At 41.8% G+C, this 20,127-nt stretch overlaps 6 protein-coding genes across 6 annotated transcripts; 4 read left to right on the top strand and 2 right to left on the bottom strand.

Moving 5' to 3' along the window:
- The first annotated feature begins 1,732 nt into the window (after positions 1-1,732).
- LOC129584149 (ubiquinone biosynthesis O-methyltransferase-like) lies at positions 1,733-3,506 on the top strand. The gene is made up of 3 exons (XM_055476265.1): positions 1,733-1,909; positions 2,061-2,426; positions 2,794-3,506. Exons 1-3 carry the CDS (start codon positions 1,759-1,761, stop codon positions 3,246-3,248), a joined length of 972 nt encoding a protein of 323 aa, XP_055332240.1. The 5' UTR covers positions 1,733-1,758; the 3' UTR covers positions 3,249-3,506.
- Positions 3,507-3,820: 314 nt separating this feature from the next.
- On the top strand, positions 3,821-5,070 carry LOC129584151 (copper transport protein ATOX1-like). The gene is made up of 3 exons (XM_055476267.1): positions 3,821-4,006; positions 4,140-4,215; positions 4,765-5,070. The coding sequence occupies exons 1-3, from the start codon at positions 3,893-3,895 to the stop codon at positions 4,896-4,898; spliced, it is 324 nt and encodes a 107-aa protein (XP_055332242.1). The 5' UTR covers positions 3,821-3,892; the 3' UTR covers positions 4,899-5,070.
- On the bottom strand, positions 5,064-6,494 carry LOC129584150 (uncharacterized). Its single transcript, XM_055476266.1, has 3 exons — positions 6,240-6,494; positions 6,103-6,153; positions 5,064-5,978 (listed from the first exon to the last, which is right to left on the bottom strand). The coding sequence occupies exons 1-3, from the start codon at positions 6,337-6,339 to the stop codon at positions 5,161-5,163; spliced, it is 969 nt and encodes a 322-aa protein (XP_055332241.1). The 5' UTR covers positions 6,340-6,494; the 3' UTR covers positions 5,064-5,160.
- A 656-nt stretch (positions 6,495-7,150) lies between these two features.
- On the top strand, positions 7,151-13,831 carry LOC129584147 (cytoplasmic FMR1-interacting protein-like). The gene is made up of 27 exons (XM_055476262.1): positions 7,151-7,508; positions 7,583-7,660; positions 7,781-7,882; positions 7,958-8,139; positions 8,251-8,476; positions 8,541-8,645; positions 8,706-8,924; positions 8,994-9,110; positions 9,174-9,251; positions 9,306-9,353; positions 9,426-9,592; positions 9,657-9,807; positions 9,884-10,037; positions 10,108-10,193; positions 10,255-10,328; positions 10,394-10,567; positions 10,650-10,887; positions 11,079-11,278; positions 11,371-11,496; positions 11,565-11,676; positions 11,751-11,841; positions 11,896-12,026; positions 12,092-12,164; positions 12,226-12,320; positions 12,393-12,631; positions 13,223-13,370; positions 13,428-13,831. Exons 1-27 carry the CDS (start codon positions 7,296-7,298, stop codon positions 13,635-13,637), a joined length of 3,837 nt encoding a protein of 1,278 aa, XP_055332237.1. The 5' UTR covers positions 7,151-7,295; the 3' UTR covers positions 13,638-13,831.
- On the bottom strand, positions 13,815-16,439 carry LOC129584148 (WD repeat-containing protein 55 homolog). The gene is made up of 9 exons (XM_055476264.1): positions 16,215-16,439; positions 16,045-16,107; positions 15,701-15,861; positions 15,188-15,376; positions 15,039-15,111; positions 14,858-14,964; positions 14,699-14,798; positions 14,414-14,586; positions 13,815-14,189 (listed from the first exon to the last, which is right to left on the bottom strand). Exons 1-9 carry the CDS (start codon positions 16,245-16,247, stop codon positions 13,904-13,906), a joined length of 1,185 nt encoding a protein of 394 aa, XP_055332239.1. The 5' UTR covers positions 16,248-16,439; the 3' UTR covers positions 13,815-13,903.
- Positions 16,440-16,612: 173 nt separating this feature from the next.
- LOC129584076 (uncharacterized) lies at positions 16,613-19,827 on the top strand. Its single transcript, XM_055476181.1, has 6 exons — positions 16,613-16,990; positions 17,079-17,258; positions 17,676-18,183; positions 18,471-18,587; positions 18,734-19,083; positions 19,491-19,827. The coding sequence occupies exons 3-6, from the start codon at positions 17,980-17,982 to the stop codon at positions 19,825-19,827; spliced, it is 1,008 nt and encodes a 335-aa protein (XP_055332156.1). The 5' UTR covers positions 16,613-16,990; positions 17,079-17,258; positions 17,676-17,979.
- The last annotated feature ends 300 nt before the right edge of the window (positions 19,828-20,127 follow it).

Genomic DNA, 20,127 nt, shown 5'->3' with positions numbered 1-20,127 from the left:
AGAGCAGCAATTAACGAACTTCTCCACACCGTCCACCCCATGCACGCCGTAAATCCCCACTTCTGGTAGATTTCATCGGGAAACTGACCACGGGAAAACATCACAGAATAGGTCAGGGACTGTATGTACGGTCGCACGTCTTGCCTCCACATTGCATCGACGTCGGACTGGATGACTGTGAGATTCTGCAGTTTCATTAGCGCTGCCGTGTACAGTGTTCGCATATACCAGATTTCTCCGCGGGAATTGGTATTATTTAAATGCATCTTGATACTGGGAATCTTTCGATCTACCGTCCAGTAGTAACTTGGCTGGTCCACGCAGATTACGAGGAAACCGGACGAAATATTTAACCGGTGCAGCGAAGCGATCCAGTTGTCCAATACGGATAAATAGCCGCCGGATATTGTGGTCAAGATCAGCGTACCGTTTTCTTGTGCGCCAGATGCCAGCGTCCATAATTTTTTTAGTTGTTTTTCTTCAAGGTTAGACTTGACAGTTTGCCCCAGTACTGCATCCCATAAAACATGGTTGTATTTTGATGGGAGTTTCACGATTCGCGCTGTGCCATGCTCACTTGATACGTCTGGATAAATTTTTGCAAGTGCAGCATTTTCTCCGAAGAAAGATATTGATACTGCACTGTTTTGAATTTGATGAAATGTACTAAGGCAGAAAATAGCTCCTAAAACGTAAAAAATCGCTGTCCACGGCTTTTGGACAGTAAAAAAGTCGGTGCATGCTATGCAGTTAAGAGAACTACAATGGAATATCTTCCATTGCGTCATGATGCATGTATCAAGTTTCTGGCAGCTTCGGATCAAGATGGATGGGTTTGCTGTACTCCCACGATATGCATGGATAAGTTGACCAGTTAGCAATCAAAGGAGATATGAATTAGTCGATGTGCATGAATAATGGCTGATGAATCTGCCCGTTGAATCTTCGAAGAGGCGACGCATCTTTTTACAAACCAAATAAATTTATACTACTGTATATTTATTTTCAAACAGATACAGTGTACATGTGCATATCAAAATATTATCACTGCACTTCACCGGTGGACTGGATGCCGGTGCATTTTAAAATGTCATAATATAACCTGGATAAATTTCTGCTCGTGCTGTAGTGACGATGGGCTTTATTTCCCGTTGCATCCGTAATGCACACAATGGCATAAAACTGAATTACGAAAGGATTGTTTCCATATTTCACGTCTTACGATCGGTACGATGTGCAGCCTGCATCTGCGATTGTGCATAATTATAAGAGTACTCGTATATACGTTATTCAGTACTTATGGTTAGGTACGCGTCGGTCGCCGCGGCAAGCATCGACGTCTTTCGTGGAACATTAAATTTTTCGTTATTCGGTTTTGCAATCACTGTGCATGTACTTATATACGACTACGTAGGCTTCTTACGTAGGTTTTTTCTGGCTGACTAGTTCTGCAGTTTTACATTGTCGGAAACTTTGTGATTCTTGTAGACAAACATCGATATCTACATGTGCTAGACCGAACGGAACATACAATGATCACCTATGCACCGTACATGTACGTACGGAGCGGCAGATCTCTAGCAAGAAATAAATGTGGGTGCGAAAATTTTAATTTACTAAATTTAGCTGCAGGGAAATCCATGCACCACCCAAAACAGGCTTGACCACTATAGCTAGCGATTGCGAGAAACAGCTACACGGTAAACCAGAAACTCACATTTTTGGTAGAAAGCATATGCTGTTGAATTTCTTGTGGTAATGCTGCAAGCGGCTTTATTTTTGCAAAATTCCATTTCGAAAAACGGTTTAACGAAGAAACCGACATATTTAAGATGCCTGTTATGTTTATTGTCGAAGCTTGTAATTAATGGGCAAAAACCAGAACCTGCAAAATGGACAGAACGCTACGGTAGCATATCTGTTAGCTTCTTATAGTCCATCTGTAGAAATATCGCAGCGTTAATTTACAATGGATAATCCTGTGTCAATGTCAGACACTTTTTGTATTATATGGAGGTTTATTTTAGAATTACTTGTTTACTTTGGTATTTGCTCATCAGAAAAGGTCTTTCGTCCTGTTGAAACCAAGCTGGATTCTGCCGGTTTGGAAAGTGCACGCAAGAGAAAACGTCGAACATCACAGGAAGTAGAATGTCAACCGTTTACATCCATTTTGGAAGTGAATTTATTTAAGTTGGATCTGGTAAAAGAAGCATGGGCCAAAGAAATGCTTGGCTGTGATATGAAGGCGCTTGCCGACAGTCTGAAGCCGTTTCGCGGCTCCAGAATACTGGAAATCGGATGCGGCGAAGGCTATTTTACCGAAGCACTTTTCGACTTGGGCGCCGAAGCAACCGGATATGATCTTAACGAACACATGATAGAAAAGGCGAAATCTAGAATCAAGGAAACGCGCAATAAAATCGGTACGTGCGTGCAGACAGTCAACCACTAATAAAAGTACAGTAACATATGGGCGAAAAAGTCTATGCAAACGTAGAACATTGGCAGGTTTATCCGAGTAAAACAACTTGCAAAAAAAAACGTTAACTATAACTAAACGTTAGTAAACGGCTAAAATTGACACACATCCGTTCACCTAGCGGTAGTTACAAGTTAAACTAAACGTTTTTCCTACAAGCTGTTTACTCGGGTTAAAGAATCCGTATTATGCACATAAGCAAATTTATATCTTATAGGTACATACTACATACGTACAAACTAGCAGACACGGGTACATGATTTATATACGATGTTTAATACAGTTCTTCTCAATAAATTCCTCTTTAATAGACGATGGCCCAGAATTCTTGTGCATGCCTTTGCAAGAACTGGTTGCTTCCCGACCTGAAGATTACGATATTGTTGTTTGCAACCCGGAAGCGTTTGGCTACATGATAGCGCACAAACATAAATTTGTAGAATGGTGTTGCGGCCTTGTACGCAACGAAGGATGTATAATTTTTGGGGTTATTGACAAATCGTTGTCGGCCATAATGCAGTGTGTAGTTATTCCGGAGATAGTTTTAAAATGCACACTGCCAAATTCCCATCATGCCGATACATTCATCACCTGGAAAACTCTTGATCGACTGGTCACCAAATCCGGTTTTGGACGGGCAAATCTGGCTGGAATGAAATTTACCGCTGGATCACCGATTGCTTTATGCGAAAAAATCGATCAGTTGAATGGCTTCTATTTTTATGTTGGGAAAAAGATCTTTAACAACCTGTGGCCGAAAAAATAAATATATTTTATAAAGAGTTCTTTCGTTTTCCTTCTTTTTCAGCGATGACGACGGTGGTAGTTCTGCACGTGCACGATAAAGTTTTGCTTTGTTGAGTCGACATCGCGCCGTACAAATCTGGAAACACTTGATATGAGTCTTTGTTGGTGATAGATTTTATTGTCCATTGCTCCACGTGCATTTCTTAGCTTAAGGACAAAATACGTTATTTTGACAGAAAAACAGGTTCCAAACCTGGTTGGACATTAAAAAATGGAAAGGTCAAAAAGAATGCAGATATGCGCGTACAGATCTGTATTCTAAGCATGACACCGTCCGTGTATCTTTGTAAGCCAGAATTTCGCCACGCATGTGGATGATGATCAGTATGACTGCAGAGAGTGGAAATATTACATCACTTTACATAATAATATAATATTTTATAATCTTTAATAGAGTACTTACAAACATTTCCGATTTTTTGCTTGAGCGCTCAGGAACACAACTCATCACAGCTTGTTAATTAGGACCTTTATATGGACGTTGTGGGTTGCGGTTACGTTAGCAGTTAGCACTAACTTGGAAAAGTAATTGCTTTCGCATGCTTTTGAGTGTTATCGTTAAATGTTAGCTGCTCTGTTTCATACGTAATTGTTTACATCTTTATGGTGAGAAAGTGTTCAAGATTCCTTTCGTGGTTCTATCCTGGAAACGAAGTTGTTTGTTTCTTCTTCCAGTTTATTCTTACAGACAGTCTTTTCCCTACAATGGCAGCTCAGGTAAGTGTTACTTGTGCATCGTTTCACTGCAGTTTTCTATCACGCTCCTATGATATGGCCCCTATACGAGTGCATGAATTACGTGTTATTCCTGGATGGTACTACAGTAATAATATTTATGAATCACTTTCAGACTCATGAATTCTTCGTGGATATGACGTGCGAAGGATGCTCGGGTGCGGTGACGAGAATCCTGGACAAGCAAAAAGGTATAGGTACTTATTGTGCTACGGCATTTGCACAATACAGCAGACTGCATGATAAGACATGGATCGAAAACAGACTGCATTAGTAGTCATCAGTGTTTTAGAAAGTAATAAAATTTAAAACGATCGTGCAAGTATGTTCTTTACTCGCTGTTAGTTTATTTTACAGTATTTTAATAAGCAGAAAAATGATCTGATACAAATATATATAAAAAAATATAAATACAGAAATATTATTTATCTAATGATTTTTAGCTTAAGTTTTGAAATGTCTGGTGGAACGACGAACAACGATATTTGAAAACTGAATACGAGTTTGAATTAGGTTCTAATCATAGTGTGGGCAATGAGCGGAAGATAGCATAAATAAATCATCATCCTGCAGTACTTTATGCTTCAAAGTTACGTAGCCGAATTACCGCTTTATCTTTTACTTCTGTAATCCAAATTCTAATTATCTACTTACTAAGCGAAGTTTTTGAATTTTACTGCTTTGCTAGTTCGGAAGCATTATTTCGTGAAATGTTTCTTACAAATTTGTTTGTGTTTCAGGAAACGGTGTAAACAGCTTCCAGATTGACTTGCCAAACAAAAAAGTGTTCATCGATTCCAGTCTGACCCCGGATGAGCTTTTGGCCACTTTGCAAAAATCAAAAAAAGAAGTGAAATATGTTGGTCTTAAATAATGCATAATATGATCTTCAGTTTTTTATCATGATTCACTCGCCCAGTGCACATTCTTTTTATACGATTACACGTTTATAATCACAAGGCTTCGATTTAAAGTTAGGATTGCTCGGGTTCAATTGTTGTAAACTCTTTTGCTTTCGAGCTTATTATATAAATGATGCTTCACGATTATTTACGCAGTAAGTAATGTAATTAAGATGTAATTATTCTAAATAAAAAAGGTGACTCAACAAAAAAAGAACAAGTAAGTGATTAAAATCAGAAGTCTTCATCAAAATTTATCTTTCCCCATTCTTCCACTTCGCGTCGTTCCGCATCGGTTAAAAGAAACTTTGTGGAAACACTTTTGCTCGAAATGGAGATCGGACTTTCTGTCAATTCCTCACTGAACATGTCACTCCAATCTGTCCGCGATAACTCCGCAATATCCTGGAGTTCCGATGCAGTCAACACTAAATTGGGCGATTTTGATACAATCCCTTTGGAGCCCGCCATAAGCGTCGCTAATGAGCAAAAGCCATTCTGCGTTCTCGTAGGAGTCTCGAAATTCGCAGATTTCGGGCTAATAATTTGCTTAGGCGGAGGAACTGCGGGATTTTTAGCAGAAAGAGGCGCTTTGGAGGCGCTCATTCCCGGAGAAACAACAGACTTTCCGTTAAAAGCAGCTGCATTAGCCTTTTGTACAAGCGGTGACTTAAAGGCGCTATTATGCGGCACTATTGGAAGTGGAAGAATAATCTTGCTCTCAGGAGTTGCGTTGAATCTCTTTACCGGAGAAGGCAATTCACTGGATTCGTACGGGCGCTTCGTCGCGGATTTCTGCGGCACCGGTGGCAGAATACTGTAAATCTCTGGAATAGGACTGCCAGCGGAAGAGGAAACGTTTGCATCTCCAATGTGAAGATCCTGTGCAGCCAGATTATTCCATTCGGGCTCATATGCGAGCGCCTGGTCAACGGATGCACTAATTTCGCGAGCCTTGGCCAATCCAACGGGACCAATCGACCAGTGCCTGCCATTTCCAGTGGTAAACGTGGCATTTTCTTTGGACATCTCCATGCAGTTAAGTGAGTTAACTATACAAAAAGCGCTTTCGTTCAGATATGACTACAATAAGCTAAATAACAAAGTTATGCACCGGTGGTAAGTAGAACGATGCAAACAACAAAATTAACTTAAACACGCATAAATCTGACTCACCAGTCACCACCAATGAAAAATAGTCAAAACCACATAATATAAACGATGTTGCTAAAATAAAGAATCAAAGATGCCACACAGCCATACTGCACGAAGAATCAAAACAAACGAGCTAGAATTAGCAAACGCCTTGTAACCTTGTTCCAGAAAATAGGCAAAGTTAGCAGACTCATTACGATCCCATCTCACCATCCGCACACGTCTGATACGATCATACGAAAAACGGATCTTTTCCATCAGATATCAACAAGCAGTAAACGATCAAAAGAGTCATACGTTAACAATATTTTAAGGATAAAGACGCTCCTTTTTTGAAATCTGCAAACAGCAAAATCCCCAAAACTATCAAAACCAAAAGCATGTTCTGTTGTGAATTTGTAATGGCGCCTGCGGATGACTCACGCAAGCGGCTATATGAGTGTACAATGTACAGTGTAGAGTCGCCACACTCTGTACTGGCTGTAGAGCGTAGACTGATAATTATTAACCTCCCTGCCTGACTTCAGTCTCCGCCTTCGTTCAGTGATCAAAACATCGCTGAGAAAGTTTTTACTGGTCAAAAAGAAAATGCTCTGTAAACTTTAGATATTTTTGTCTTCCCTCTTTCTTTCCGTTTTCGGATCTACATACAAATTTAAAAATCTTCGAACTTGATTGTGCCATTGCTAGATTTTGCGTCAACAGCTTTCATTGACCACAGTTTTGTTCAACATTCGCTCCATTGTCAGCTCTTCGTGCAACTCTGTGATGAAGCGAATTGCTCCAAGCTGGAGGAGGATCCTGCGAGAGATTCCAACTGGATCGATCGCGGTCGTGGGTGTTGTGTCCCTTCTGGCGGGTGCACTGTATTTGGTTGTGGCGGAGCCCATTCTTCACCGGGAAGAGTATCGTACGTGACTGAGACCAAACATGGTCCAAGATGACAGATGACGCAAATTGCTAACACGCTGCTATGTTCTGCAGGCAAGGAGCAGAAGATAAATCGAGCCACACTCCTACCGGAGCCCAAAACTGCGCAAGATACTCTTGCGCCGTGGAAAGATCCCTTCTCACCGCGACCGGAGCATCACAGCAAATAGAACGACCAGTGTATCCCTAATGCTCTAGCCGCTGAGTGTGTTTGTGGTGTGTCTTTGCGGTGCATTCGTTGTTACGCTGAAGTTTGGCGTGTTCGTATTGTGCGAGTGGTAGCCATGCAGAATCCCGATAGTTATACGCTGACCGACGCGCTGGCCAATGTCAATGGTCTGGAAGACACGACACTTCCGGATAATCAGCCATGCATCGAAGGCATGCAGACGTCCATTACTTATCAATGCAATTTTGGAACGAATTTCGAAGACAGAGGTGCCTTCATCACGGGACAGGCGAAATACATTGAAGAAGCAACAGTCCATGCGAGTCTGGTATGTTGACAGAGAAGCTGGGAGCAAGAATATCTGGTTGGTTGGATTTTAAGCAAGAACATTATGTTTTGCAGAATGAGCTCTTAGAGCAAGGCCATGAACATGCCGTAACTTTATACACTTGGAGATGCTGCTCGCGAGCCATTCCGCAGGTGGGTATTGTTTTCCATTTGAGGTTTTGTTTTATTTCAGTTGCGAAATAAAAAAAATACGTGTTAGGACCTGTTACAAATTATACGACATCTGTTTCAGCTCGATGATTCTTTTTTCAGCCCAAGTCAAACGAGCAGCCAGATCGCGGGGAAATTTATGAAAAAACGGTGGAAGTGTTGCAGCCAGAAGTTACGAAACTGCTCAGCCTGATGTATTTTCAGGTAAACAGTTGGAATTGAATTAAGTACAACGTGTGCTGCTGTCTAGTCGTCGATCGCATGTAAGCTTCCTTGCAGCAAACTGCCATCGAACGATTCTGCGGGGAAGTGAAACGTCTGTGCCATGCTGAGAAAAGAAAGGATTTCGTGTCTGAAGCATACCTGCTGACACTGGGGAAGTTAATTAACATGTTCGCCGTGCTTGATGAGTTGAAAAACATGAAATCAAGCGTGAAGAATGATTATTCAACCTATAGAAGGTATCGTCGTAATAATTATTTTGACTCTACAATAAATTTATGAGATAATTTACTTTGTGAAGTTTTATTGAGAAGATCATAACTTGTTATAACTTTGGAATTCGTTCTCAGAGCCGCGCAGTTTCTTAAAGTTATGCAAGATTCCCAAGCCCTGCAAGAATCGCAGAATTTATCCATGTTTCTCGCCACGCAAAATCGTATCCGTCTGTCGTTGAAGGAAAATCTCGAAAAAATTGAAGGCTACGATGAGTTACTGATGGATATTATCAATATTTGTCTGTATATGTACGAAGCGAAGATGTATCTTTTTCCAAGTGAGAAACACATGCTGGTGAAGGTAATAATTTCTTGTATTCCGTTTTCATGGTTCTGGGAAACGATATGACACTTCGCTTTTCTAGGTTATGGGGTTCGGCCTGTACCTCATTGATGGACCACAAGCGAATATATACAAACTGGACCAAAAGAAGCGTCTTAATCTCAGCAAATTCGATAGAATTTTTAAAGTATCTGCTACCTGTATTATTTTCTTTGTCGTGCAAAACTTTGAAGGTTTTTTGCTGTAGAATTTGGAAGTGGTCCCGCTGTTCGGCGATATGCAGATTGCGCCTTTTCAGTATTTGGGATCGAAACACCCAAGTGGAACTACGAATTTCGATGCGTCAAAATGGCCGTTATCTTCTAGCACAAATCCTGGCCCCCAATGCAACTTCCTGGAAGCTATTCCGCAGATCAGGGAAGCGCATCTGGGCTTTGTCAGCGAATTGGCCAGGCATCGAAATCAGGTACGACGGCTGTTGTGGATAGATTATAAATAATCTGCGCTTTCATTAATCTGTTCGTTTTAACTTTAGTTTAGTGTTTTTCAACCTGAAGCGGATCGCACGGATGTTGAAAATCGCGAGATGACAGACTTGGCACTGCGCGGCCTCCAGTTAATTTCCACATGGACTGCCCATGTTGTCGAATTGGTATTTGAGGGTTTGAGCTAATTTGGATTGTTGTTTATTTGCGTTTTGGTGTTAATTTTCTAGTATTCATGGAAACTTCTTCATCCCACTGATCCTCATCAAAATAAGGACTGCCCGGCTGAATCGGAAGAATACGAACGGGTATTTCAATTTCTTCGGTTTTCCTCATACTTGTTTAACGGAAGGTTTTGTTAGGCTACTCGGTACAATTACTCCATGGACGAAAAATTCGCACTGATCGAGGTTTGTATGCTACGTAGTCGGGAGTAGTGTTTAATACGGCTTCACATAAGCGCATGATTAATGGAATTGCAGGTCATCTCGATGATCAAAAGTTTACAAATGTTAATGGGCAAAATGGAAGTGATCTTCAGCGAGGCTATTCGTCGCAACGTTTATGCCGAACTGCAGGATTTCGTGCAAGTTACGCTGCGTGAACCGCTGCGAAAGACGGTGAAACATAAAAAAGATGTCGTGAAAACGTAAGCGCATGTCGTTACTCGCATTTGGGATTTGTCAAATTTTCTGTTGGTTTTTCTATGACAGGATCATCACTTCCGTCCGAGAAACTTGTGCTGACTGGGTTAACGGTTACGAGCCGCAGGACGACCCTGCAGCCAAGGGCAAGAAGGATTCTGATGGAAAGTTTACGGACATAAAAGTTGCAAAGCGAGCGATTCCACCGTCGAGCACACAGGTATCGAATTTCTTTTAGTCTGTGTAGTTGAAATTACCAAGTGTTTTAATGTTTTTGGCTTATCTGATGTTTTCAGTTGTACATGGTACGTACAATGCTCGAGTCGTTGATTTCGGATAAAAGCAGCGGAAAGCGAACACTTCGCAAGGATATCGAAGGGCCATATCTTATGGCGATTGATGCATTTCATAAACAGTCCTTTTTCTGGCCGTACTTGTTGAACTTCAATGGTACAACCGTACAGCTATTTTCATTTATTTTTTTGTGGTTTCTGTTGTACACTGACACCATTCTTCGTAGAATCGTTGCACGAGGTTGCGGCGGATCTATCGCAGTTATGGTACAGAGAGTTTTATCTTGAAATGACAATGGGGAAGCGTATTCAGGTTGGCTGCTGCACTAGGGTTTTAATTAGCAAATGCTGATATCACGATCGTTGTTTTGTAGTTTCCAATTGAGATGTCAGTGCCGTGGATTTTGACCGAGCATATATTGAAAACCAAAGATCCTTCTGCGATGGAGTGAGTCTTCGAATTGAAATCAAGCTTAGCAGTGCCGTACAAAATGCTTTTCTGTTTTTATCCAGATGCCTTCTGTACCCGATGGACCTGTACAACGACTCAGCGCAATATGCTTTGACGAAATTTAAGAAGCAGTTCCTGTACGATGAAGTGGAAGCGGAAGTGAATTTATGTTTTGATCAGTTTGTTTACAAACTCAGCGAGCAGATATTCGCTTATTACAAACATCTTGCCAGCAGGTTGGTCTCGTTGTTAGTTTGGCGGAACGACAGTGCACAAAGTATGTTCACTTATACACTTTAACGGTATTACATATTTCAGCATCTTTTTGGATAAACGCTTTCGCACGGAGTTGGCTGCAGACGGACCAAAGATACTTTCCCTGGATTTTCCCATGGCCAATCGATACGAGACACTCATGCGCCAACGTCATATCCAGTTGCTTGGTAGATGGATTGACCTTAACCATCTTGTTACGCAGCGCATCAACGTGGCCATGTTAAAATCGCTGGACGTTGCTTTGGCACGGTTCGAGAGTGGTGACATCACCGGCATTGTAGTGAGTTTTGCAATTATGTAGATTAACACGGAAGAATGTTTAGGTTGGATTGCTAATGATCCTAATGCTATTGTCTTATCCGAAATATCTTGTCGCTTATGAAAGATCTTGAAAACAATTTTTTAGATTTCTTGAATTTGTCAGCTGGATGTTTTTCCGTTTTTATTCATTTACCATGCCATTTGTTCTAGGAAATGGACGCGTTGTTGGAAGTCAACCGACTGACCCACAAATTTCTCAGCGAATTTTTAGCGCTAGATGATTTCGACGATATGTTACGGGAAGCAAATCACAACATCAGTGCTCCGTACGGGCGTATTACCCTGCACGTATTCTGGGAACTGATCTATGATTTTCTCCCCAACCACTGTTACAATGCTGCAACTAACCGGTTGGTTTAAGTAATCTGCACTGCGATGAGATTCTGTTTTCTTATGGGGACAAACACAGAAGCTATGACTACGCCGTATTTGGTTTTTCTAGATTTGTCAAGACAAAACATCTTTCCTTTTCCACACAACAGTTTGAACGGGAAAAGCCGCCGCAATTGCCAAATGCCTACGTATGGGGAGCCAAAACTCTTATGGTAGCATATACCAACGTCTTTAGGTAATGTAACGCACCCGGGTCCGGAAGATGTTGAATGAAGGAAACTGAATGACCATGTTTATCTGCAGGCGGTATCAGGGATTTTTTGGGCCGCAGCATTGTCGAATTATTGCTCGGTATTTAGGATATCAGGGCATAGCATTGATAATTGATGAACTGCTGAAGATCGTCCTTGGCTTGGTATGCACACTTTAAACAGAATTCTAACTGACGTAAATTGCAGTCGTTTAATTTACGATTAATGATTGTTGTAGTTGAACGGATCGCTGACGCAGTATTTCAATGTGCTGATGAAAGTTATGCCAAGAAGTTGCAAACTTCACCGATACGATTATACGTCACCCGGTATGAATTCTCCAAATGTTCGCTGTGCCTTCTTTCATTTCCTGATTTACTCAGGCATCTTGAACTACTACTACGAGCAGTTGCAAGATATTATCAAGTATCCAGAACTGCGAACGGAAATGTTCCAGAGCTTCCGACAAGTCGGCAATGTTGTCCTTTTTTGTTTGATGATGGAACAGAGTTTGGTAGGCCCTTGGAATGCGCTGGTTCAAAACAGAAACTGGAAAACTGATGATTTTGCTTTTCACAGAGTCAAGAGGAAATCTCGGATTTGTTGTACGCTGATCCATTTCAGAAAAGTTTGCCTCGGCCATTCTGTAAACGTAAGCTGAACATTTATAGAGTTTTACTCCGTGCAAAGCTCTGTAAACCATGTTTTCACAGCGGATGAAAAATTGGAACACAAGATCAAACGCTTGGAACAGAAGTATGCTCCATTGCATATTGTGTCCAACATTGAAAAACTGGGGAATCAAAAGGTGAAAATGTTGCTTGTGTTGTTAGTGTTCTGCAGGAGAACATTGATTACCAAAGATTTGGGTTATGTTTAGCAAGCATTTTTGGTGCGCGAAGGGGATTTGCTGACGAAGGAGCGTCTTTGTTGCGGGCTATCCATTTTCGAAACGGTTTTGCATCGCATCAAGGCCATGCTGGATGATCCCCTTTGGTATGGAGATAAACCGTCGAACGGGGTGATGAATATCGATGAATGCACGGAATTCCATCGGTTATGGAGCGCCATTCAGTTTGTTTTTTGCATTCCGGTTGGCGATAACGAATATACAATTGAGTAAGTGTTTAAGATGTCTTCCATCATTCTTTGTACTGAATTTAAGTTACCTCAAGTTTTCTTTGTTTGATTATATCCAAGTTAAATAGCCCAAAATAATCGAGTTAGTTTTGCACTGGGGAAACATATGACGTGGCTAGATTTAAGAGCGGCTTCACACACTAAATAGTTCTGACGGAAAATATTGTGCCAGAAGGGCACCTGCACACCTGTATGGTCAAAGTGGGCTGGTTTAGAGCCACAAACCGGTGCCATTAACTAAACTACTGTTTAGTTAATGGCACCGGTTTGTGGCTCGAGAACCAGACAATTTTAAGAAAAGTAAAACTCAAAAACTTGCAGAGAATGTCCTAATCGGACTGTTGAGAACAAAAGAAGGGGACATTGCCGGTCTAAAAGTTTGATAGATCGCTTAAATTTAAAAGCCCCAGAATTTTCGTGTTTTAAAGAGTAGACCAGGAATACTGTACAGTTTTAGACTTTTAGTTAATTGCTGTTTCGGATCTCGCACTCGAAACGCAAAATCACATCGAGATTTATTGATTGATTTGATTCCATCGAATTTTTTCCAAGAATGTTTCTGTCGTACAGGCAGCTTTTTGGAGAAGGACTTAACTGGGCCGGCTGCACCATGATAGCTCTGCTTGGGCAGCAGCTACGTTTTGAAGCACTGGACTTCTGTTATCACGTTCTCCGGGTGCAGAAAGTGGACGAAAAGGAAATAACCACCAAAGGAATTGTGAGTAATAACAAGTTTCTTAACCTTTGACGTGCTATGTAAATTTCGCTGTTACAGTCGTTGAAAAAATTCGTGGATCGTATCCGCCGTTTCCAGATCCTAAACAGCCAGATTTTCGGAATGCTTAACAAATACCTGCGATCGGGTGAAAACAGCTACATGGCACCAGATTCTGTGGTCGTTTTCCAGCCACCGGCCTTTGCGGCCAATGGAAACAGTGTACACATGCATTATCATCGACCAGGAGACCTTAAACGGGATGGTTAGGGAGAAGCGTCGGGGTGGGCGTGAATTATTTGTCCTAGAATCCTGCACCGGTTTTCTGCTGTAAGGAGTTTGTTTGTGGTTTGCTTTTTATACTTTTAGCTTATTTTACTTGTTGCTTGATGTTGCGAAGGTTTCATGTTGCACCGAGATGTCGGTGACGTCTTCTAATTAAACAACAAGAATTACACCAGTCTCCAAAATTTTCGCCTTCTCCCGTTTTCTTCTTCGTCATAAGATAAAATAATACTTCTCAAACTGCATAAATCTCATAGATCACTGAAAAAATCCGATCCACTAGGCTTCAACCGTTTCGGCATTTTACTGGATTTCTTTGTCCTTTTGGTGCTTTCTTGTTTCGACACTTCATCGGAGTCGGAATCAGATTCTTCAATCGGTGACTGGTCGAAGTTTCTCGTACTCCACAACCTGATGGTGTTGTCGTGACTAATGCTTGCCAGGAGGGATTTCGAACCAGAGAACGAGATACGCTCAAACGGCATAGTGTAATGTCCGATGGTGCCCAGCGGACGATAAGGCATAACACTGATCAATCTGGAAAAACTTCGATCAGCTTCAGGTTGGAGAAAAATAGCAAGCGTGGATTTTACGACGTATACCCAATAAAAACATAACTGATTTGACGGTCAAATTAGCCCTTGGGAAGGAGAGAACAAGTGTGTCACTAATTGTAAATACCGCTAAAGCAATGATTATGTGCGGCTGATGATTGTGTTCTTTTATTTGAAACACATGCACACAAATAAATGAATCTTTACCGTATGTATCCATCGCTACTGGCAGAAAACACCGCGTGCGGCGTAAATTCTTCAACAGCGTCGATTGATATGTTTTCACCGACCGGATACTGATCCAGTGAAAATCCCCATTCCCCCCAATTAAAGATCAGCAGATTTCCATCGCCGGATCCGCAAACGACTTTTGACCCATTCTAGAAAATTACAGCAAAGGGAAAAGTTTACAAATTTACTCAAATAAGAAAGACTTTTAATGTGACACTGGACAGTTTAATTATTAGTAACAATAAGCATATCACGACTAACTTTTATCACAGTCAGTGAAAGCAGTTCCGAAGTAAAGGCTTCCGACTGCAACTCCCGCTTTTTGTTTCTGTAGTTGAACGCGGACAGTGTACCATCACCACTACAGATATAACACCTGTTCAAAATCGCTAAGGAGCAGGGAAATAGGCTGTGATGTACCAAGTAGCTAACAATGTCCTTCCGGCTTCGTCAGAAGTCAAAGCACTGATATATTCGCTATTATCTTTAAACTCGGCAACCGGCTTCGAAGTCCTCAAATCCCACACCTAAAATACTTCGTTACTAACAAACATATTGAACAATACAACATTTAAAATTTACTTGGTTCTTATAAAAATACTTTAATGCATCCATCATCGTCTCCCGTCGTCAGCATGTTCTCGTTCAATGAGTGCACAGCAAAGATGGAAGCCCTGCAACATAATTAAACAAATTACAGAATTACTACGGAATATCAGTACGTCCAACGAAAACAAAGCAAAACCTTACTCGTGTGCTTTCTTTATTGTTCTAGTAATACTGGCACTGCCACAGTCCACTGTGCAGATCCTCTTATCCTTTCCTACGCTAACGACAACGTTTGTATTCTTCATATAAGTCAGCGCACGGCATGCAGTCCGGTGGGGAAGTAAGTTGTGGGATAAACTGGCTGTGTTTCCGTCATCCGAAATACTCCAACTATAAAAACAAAGATTGCGCCACCTGAACCGACTGTACTTTTTGAAAATTTATGGGAAAATCTCTCTATACAAACTATAATGGAAAAAATTTCACTAACGCATTTCAGCCGGTAGAAAACAACCCAAACATAAAATAACCGTTCTGAATTTTTGGACGATGATTATTAATTTTTATATGTTGGGTTTTTTTATGGGTGTAAATAGGTTTACCCGCATGCGATATTTTTCGCAAAACAAATTTAAATTTCTGCTTAATGCGCTCTACAGAGCGCGCGCAAGTAGACTTAGAACTCAATTACATTTACTCTTACGGCTGACTAACATGGCAACATGTCCATCCATATCCGAACTGACAAAAACATCTCCGTCCCGATGAAACTCAACGTCTGTCGGCATCGTGGCCGCTTCGCAAACCGCTTGCGGAACCAGAACTGAGTTCGCAGACTGAGCTTGTTCTTCATCGGCGGAATCTTCCTCATCACTCTGCGAAGAATCGTTCATGTTCATAACCCTGAGAATCTTTTCCTTGATTAACTTTCAAGGCGTCATGATAAGTTACGATCACTCCTTCACGATGTTGCGGAATGCCGTAAACGTTAAATCCATACACACGCGAAGACAACACCAGCACAGCTGATTGGATCAAGTGCCGTATGATCGCCTTACCGTCGTCCAGTCCTCGGATTCGTCAGATGTTTCCTCATCCTCGCTCTCCTCGTGATCCGTATCCTATGAGGACGAATAAACGGAAACGTAAGAAAAGCACGGACGTAAGAAAACTTGCTGATGCTTCGAATACAAACAACACCGACAAAACAATGGGAATAATGGCTCACCGCGCCATCGAGAACTGGCTCCTCAATCGTCATTTCGGCAGCAGTCGCTCAGTGCTTACTGTTCGCTTTCAGTTCAGCATGCAACACACACAAACTGGTTACTGCAATTTTACAAATCAGCAAATAGCTGATACTCTGTTGGAACACAATTAATTTGACTAATAACATGTTTAAACTAACAGCTAAAAGGGAGCTTTAATCTTTAAACTAACAGCTTTAATTCACTTTATTCAGTCGCAGCCACGAAAGAAAAAATGTTTGTGGCATGGCTGTGAAGCGTGAACTGTGAAGCATATGCAACCGCCGCCCCCAGCGTTTACTGCGCTTCTGTGGACTGAACAAAGTAGTGGGCTTTGGCCGCAGTTTTGTTTCCGTCTGTTTTTGCGCTTTTGGGATTCTGCAACGTTTCGCCATTTGTTGGCGATTTTGTGCGTGGGTATCGGTTTTTGAACAAAGGGCCAACCAGGAAGGGATTTTAGTTTTTAAACGTAACAAAGTGTATATCGCATAGGCGGCTGACAGCTCTGCATGTTAGTCGGTGACGGTGACCATTGCCCGGAATCATGGCTGCAACTGCAAGTGGTACCTCAAGCGGACAGTCCACTCCGTCTCGCATTGTGGCGGCCGGGGACACCGTGGTCTCCTCCGAGCCCTGGGTCTGGTCCTTCACGTACAACACCCACAAAATCCTGTGTGCTTACTGTTTCACCGAAGTCGCTTCTCTGCGTACCTGCTCCAGTTGTAAACTGTACCGCTGTTGCAGTACGGAATGCCAGGTGAAGATTATGGTTGTACGAAGTACAGCAAAGAAGGCAGTAAGGTACTGTACTGCAGTACACATTTTGTAATGAACGTGGTTTTCAGTCTCTTAGCTGGAATGCCGAGCATAGAAGCGAGTGTAAAATGCTGAAGAAGATTCGGAAGAAACTGTTGCCGTTCGAAGAAGCGGGTGCTTTTGACCATGACTGTGAAATGAAGAGCTGTTGCCTGTTCGGATGCTGCGCTGCAGAGATTCTCGTGGCCAAAATCTTCAACAAAATCACGGTAATAGTTCATATCTACTTATATAATTATTTTTAGAAATTCTGGTTCCTATACTTTGAAGGGGGTTAAGAATCAATTAAATAACCAAATGAACTTTATTCACCTGTGGTACAACGTATTGTGCATTATTAAAAACATCACAATTTATTACAACATAAAAACTTCGTTAAACTTCTCCGCTCCTTCCATTGTACCCAGAACTGAGACCGCATTTCCCCGTTGTATCTCCAGTGACAATCTTTGACGTAAAAACTCATGGGAACGCTTTTCGCCTGTTTGCTGTTCCAGTCGATGAAAAAATACAATTTCAAATAATTAATACTAAATTTTAAGTTAAATTAGCGTTCAGATAGGCTTGATGGCAGTATTGAATCGTCGATAAAAATAAAATTCTTGCACGTTTTGAAATGATAAAAGCGGCTGTCTGAAGAACGGCCTGGTGGACAAAGTGTCCGGATTCAGCGGAAGCGTCGCGGTCCAGCAAGTCTTAAATATCCTCCCTCTCCAGCCAATCTTTCCGGAAGCAACCAACGTGTCAGTCACTTAAGTGTATTTTCCAAATTATGCAAAAATATTTCCGATGCAGTTAGCACTATCTGTTAAATTTGTTTGTGTGTGCACTATCTGTTAAATTTGTTTGTGGTTTGCGTTTTTTAATCGGCAAATTTGCGACGCCATCTGGCCACCCGGGGTCCGCGACAGTATTCCGCATTTCGAGGAAATGGTCAAGAAGCTGCTGTACAACATCTTCCCCGTCCTGAACCAGCGCGGCAAATTCAAACCGCACATAATGGGCATCTTCCCGCAGGCACTGCAGCGCACCATGACTCCGGTCTGCCTAGACAACAACGTCACCATCAATCTCCAGGGGCGGACTCTGGTGGTGCGGGCGGTTAAGGAAGTCCACTACACTGGAATGAAAGATGTGAGAGAAAAAGATTTGGTAGACGAAAACAGCCGTTGACTTTTTTACCCTGTGAGTCTGTGACTAACAATTTTCTCTTCCTTCCTGATTGGTACTGGGTAGGATCCGGTTCCCGTTAATTTGATATTTACTGCCTTTTTAATTTTTCACATACCAGATTTTCAATTGAACATATTGTTTAGTTTTATGGATTGAGTAGTTTCGCTTCCAGTCGACCTGATTTTCCTTTTTCGTTTAATTATTTATTTGTAGTATTTCAGTTACTGTATCTGTCAAATGTTTTCCAGCTGCGGCAGAACGAAGAAACCCGCACGAGTTATGTGGTGAAACTGAAGCAGCGCCGAAGGGATTTCCAGATATTTTACGGTTACCAGTGCCATTGCGGCAAATGCACTACCGAATACGTAAGAGCTTTCCAGAAGGTTGTTGGGATATCGTAAATTGTCTGAGGATTTAGAGTTTTGATTTTGGATTACCTTTTTGCTTTGTTATCCATCATTTTATGGATTGTTATGCAGTTGAATTTCGGATAACCGTTTTACTGTTCCAGGAGGCGGATATTAATCCCTTGAAGTGTGGCACCACTGGATGTCCGGCGCGGATACCCAGCGATGCACGGGCCCTCCAACCCTGTCCACTGTGCGGAGCGGACAATGCAGCACAATTGCACAAAATGCATGCTGCTGTTAGGACGCAGGACCGGGACAAGAATAAGGATCGTGATAATGGCATTAAAGAGACGATGAAGATTCTGACACAAGTTGGAGAATTGGACACGATCGTGCATCCCGATGCGCATATACGCTTCGCATGCGGCAAGGATGCCGTTAGCTATTTGCAGCTTTTAGGCTGCTATGAAGCGGCTTGGGAGCTGGCCCAGGGGATGGTGGACTGTGTGCGGTGAGGGTTTTGTGTGATGTCTATTGTCAGAGAATAATTAGAAAGTCTGACACTGAGAATGTCTCGCGATTCTCCATTCGGGACAATAATTTAGAAAATTCTCGAAGCTCACTTACAAGGGTTGTTAGTTCGGAAATGATGTTAACAGAAGTAAAAGCCGGTGCAGATTGGCAGACATTCTCTGTAAAATGTTAATTTGAGTTTGCATAGAAGTATGGAATTTCGTTAATTAAGAGGTCCAGTCAAAAGAAGGAAGTTTAATGTGAGAAGAAAAAATAGAACGATATTTCGCGTCTTCGGTTTTTGTCCATTTGTACTGATATCATTTCCCGCTTCATGCTAGGAAGATCAATAATTACGGAAGTTGTAATTAATTTTGTATCAGTGTACATGTTTTCTGGCTGTAGTGCACTTTGTCCTGAGTACCACGTGGGCCGTGCGTGTTTTTTGGTGAAGGCGGCTACGATACCGTATCTGTGGAAACGCGACATCAGTGAACAGGAACAACAGCGTCTGGCGACTGTGTTTCGTGAGGCCCTCCCCAAGGCGTTAGGATGGATGCGGGAAGCGGTCAGCATCTACCGGAAACTGAACGGAGAGGATTCGGTGTGGGCGCAGGCGGTGGTCGATTTCATGCGCATCCATGCGCCGGCTGACGTTAGCGCAACGGAAAGCGCAGCCTTAACACCGCCAGCCCGTAAAGCCAACTGGGACTGGGGCAACCAAAAAGCCGTCGTTCTTTGATAGGAACGATTATAATAATTACTGTGGATTTCGAGACGAATTTAACCCAGTTATTGTAAAAGTTTTATCGTAACACATTAAAAGTAGTAACGTACTAGTGGTTATTGGGATTTGATTTTGATGTGCACCCAAGGGCCACGGTGAATCATCCTGATGGAATTTTTCAGTTTTCTTGTCAGTTTTCGTTTTCGTGTGTTAGTACTTACTTCCCATAAAGATAATGTTTTGTTGCCAAATCAGCTGTTGTAATTTGTTACAAATTGTATCGATCTCTTAATACATTGGTTTCAGTTGTTACAA

The sequence above is a fragment of the Paramacrobiotus metropolitanus genome, unplaced genomic scaffold, assembly GCF_019649055.1.
Source record: "Paramacrobiotus metropolitanus isolate TYO unplaced genomic scaffold, Prichtersi_v1.0 Parri_scaffold0000012, whole genome shotgun sequence".
Lineage (NCBI taxonomy): Eukaryota > Metazoa > Tardigrada > Eutardigrada > Parachela > Macrobiotidae > Paramacrobiotus > Paramacrobiotus metropolitanus.
The sequence above is the reverse complement of the archived record's forward strand: the minus strand, read 5'-3'. Positions and strand labels throughout refer to the sequence as shown.

Coding starts and splice junctions, on each gene's coding strand:
- LOC129584149 (XM_055476265.1), top strand. CDS start 1,759: ATGCTGCAAGCGGCTTTATTTTTGCAAAATTCCATTTCGAAAAACGGT. Junction 1,910..2,060: donor AAAATGGACAGAACGCTACG/GTAGCATATCTG, acceptor TTTGCTCATCAG/AAAAGGTCTTTCGTCCTGTT. Junction 2,427..2,793: donor GGAAACGCGCAATAAAATCG/GTACGTGCGTGC, acceptor CCTCTTTAATAG/ACGATGGCCCAGAATTCTTG.
- LOC129584147 (XM_055476262.1), top strand. CDS start 7,296: ATGCAGAATCCCGATAGTTATACGCTGACCGACGCGCTGGCCAATGTC. Junction 8,646..8,705: donor AATTCGATAGAATTTTTAAA/GTATCTGCTACC, acceptor TTTTTGCTGTAG/AATTTGGAAGTGGTCCCGCT. Junction 9,354..9,425: donor AAAAATTCGCACTGATCGAG/GTTTGTATGCTA, acceptor ATGGAATTGCAG/GTCATCTCGATGATCAAAAG.
- LOC129584148 (XM_055476264.1), bottom strand. CDS start 16,247: ATGACGATTGAGGAGCCAGTTCTCGATGGCGCG. Junction 15,112..15,187: donor ACAATAAAGAAAGCACACGA/GTAAGGTTTTGC, acceptor ATTATGTTGCAG/GGCTTCCATCTTTGCTGTGC. Junction 14,799..14,857: donor AGGACATTGTTAGCTACTTG/GTACATCACAGC, acceptor TTATATCTGTAG/TGGTGATGGTACACTGTCCG.
- LOC129584151 (XM_055476267.1), top strand. CDS start 3,893: ATGGTGAGAAAGTGTTCAAGATTCCTTTCGTGGTTCTATCCTGGAAAC. Junction 4,007..4,139: donor TCCCTACAATGGCAGCTCAG/GTAAGTGTTACT, acceptor AATCACTTTCAG/ACTCATGAATTCTTCGTGGA. Junction 4,216..4,764: donor AATCCTGGACAAGCAAAAAG/GTATAGGTACTT, acceptor TTTGTGTTTCAG/GAAACGGTGTAAACAGCTTC.
- LOC129584150 (XM_055476266.1), bottom strand. CDS start 6,339: ATGGAAAAGATCCGTTTTTCGTATGATCGTATCAGACGTGTGCGGATG. Junction 6,154..6,239: donor TGCCTATTTTCTGGAACAAG/GTTACAAGGCGT, acceptor TCTTTATTTTAG/CAACATCGTTTATATTATGT. Junction 5,979..6,102: donor TTTTTCATTGGTGGTGACTG/GTGAGTCAGATT, acceptor CTTTTTGTATAG/TTAACTCACTTAACTGCATG.
- LOC129584076 (XM_055476181.1), top strand. CDS start 17,980: ATGGTCAAGAAGCTGCTGTACAACATCTTCCCCGTCCTGAACCAGCGC. Junction 18,184..18,470: donor ACTACACTGGAATGAAAGAT/GTGAGAGAAAAA, acceptor AATGTTTTCCAG/CTGCGGCAGAACGAAGAAAC. Junction 19,084..19,490: donor GGGATGGTGGACTGTGTGCG/GTGAGGGTTTTG, acceptor TTCTGGCTGTAG/TGCACTTTGTCCTGAGTACC.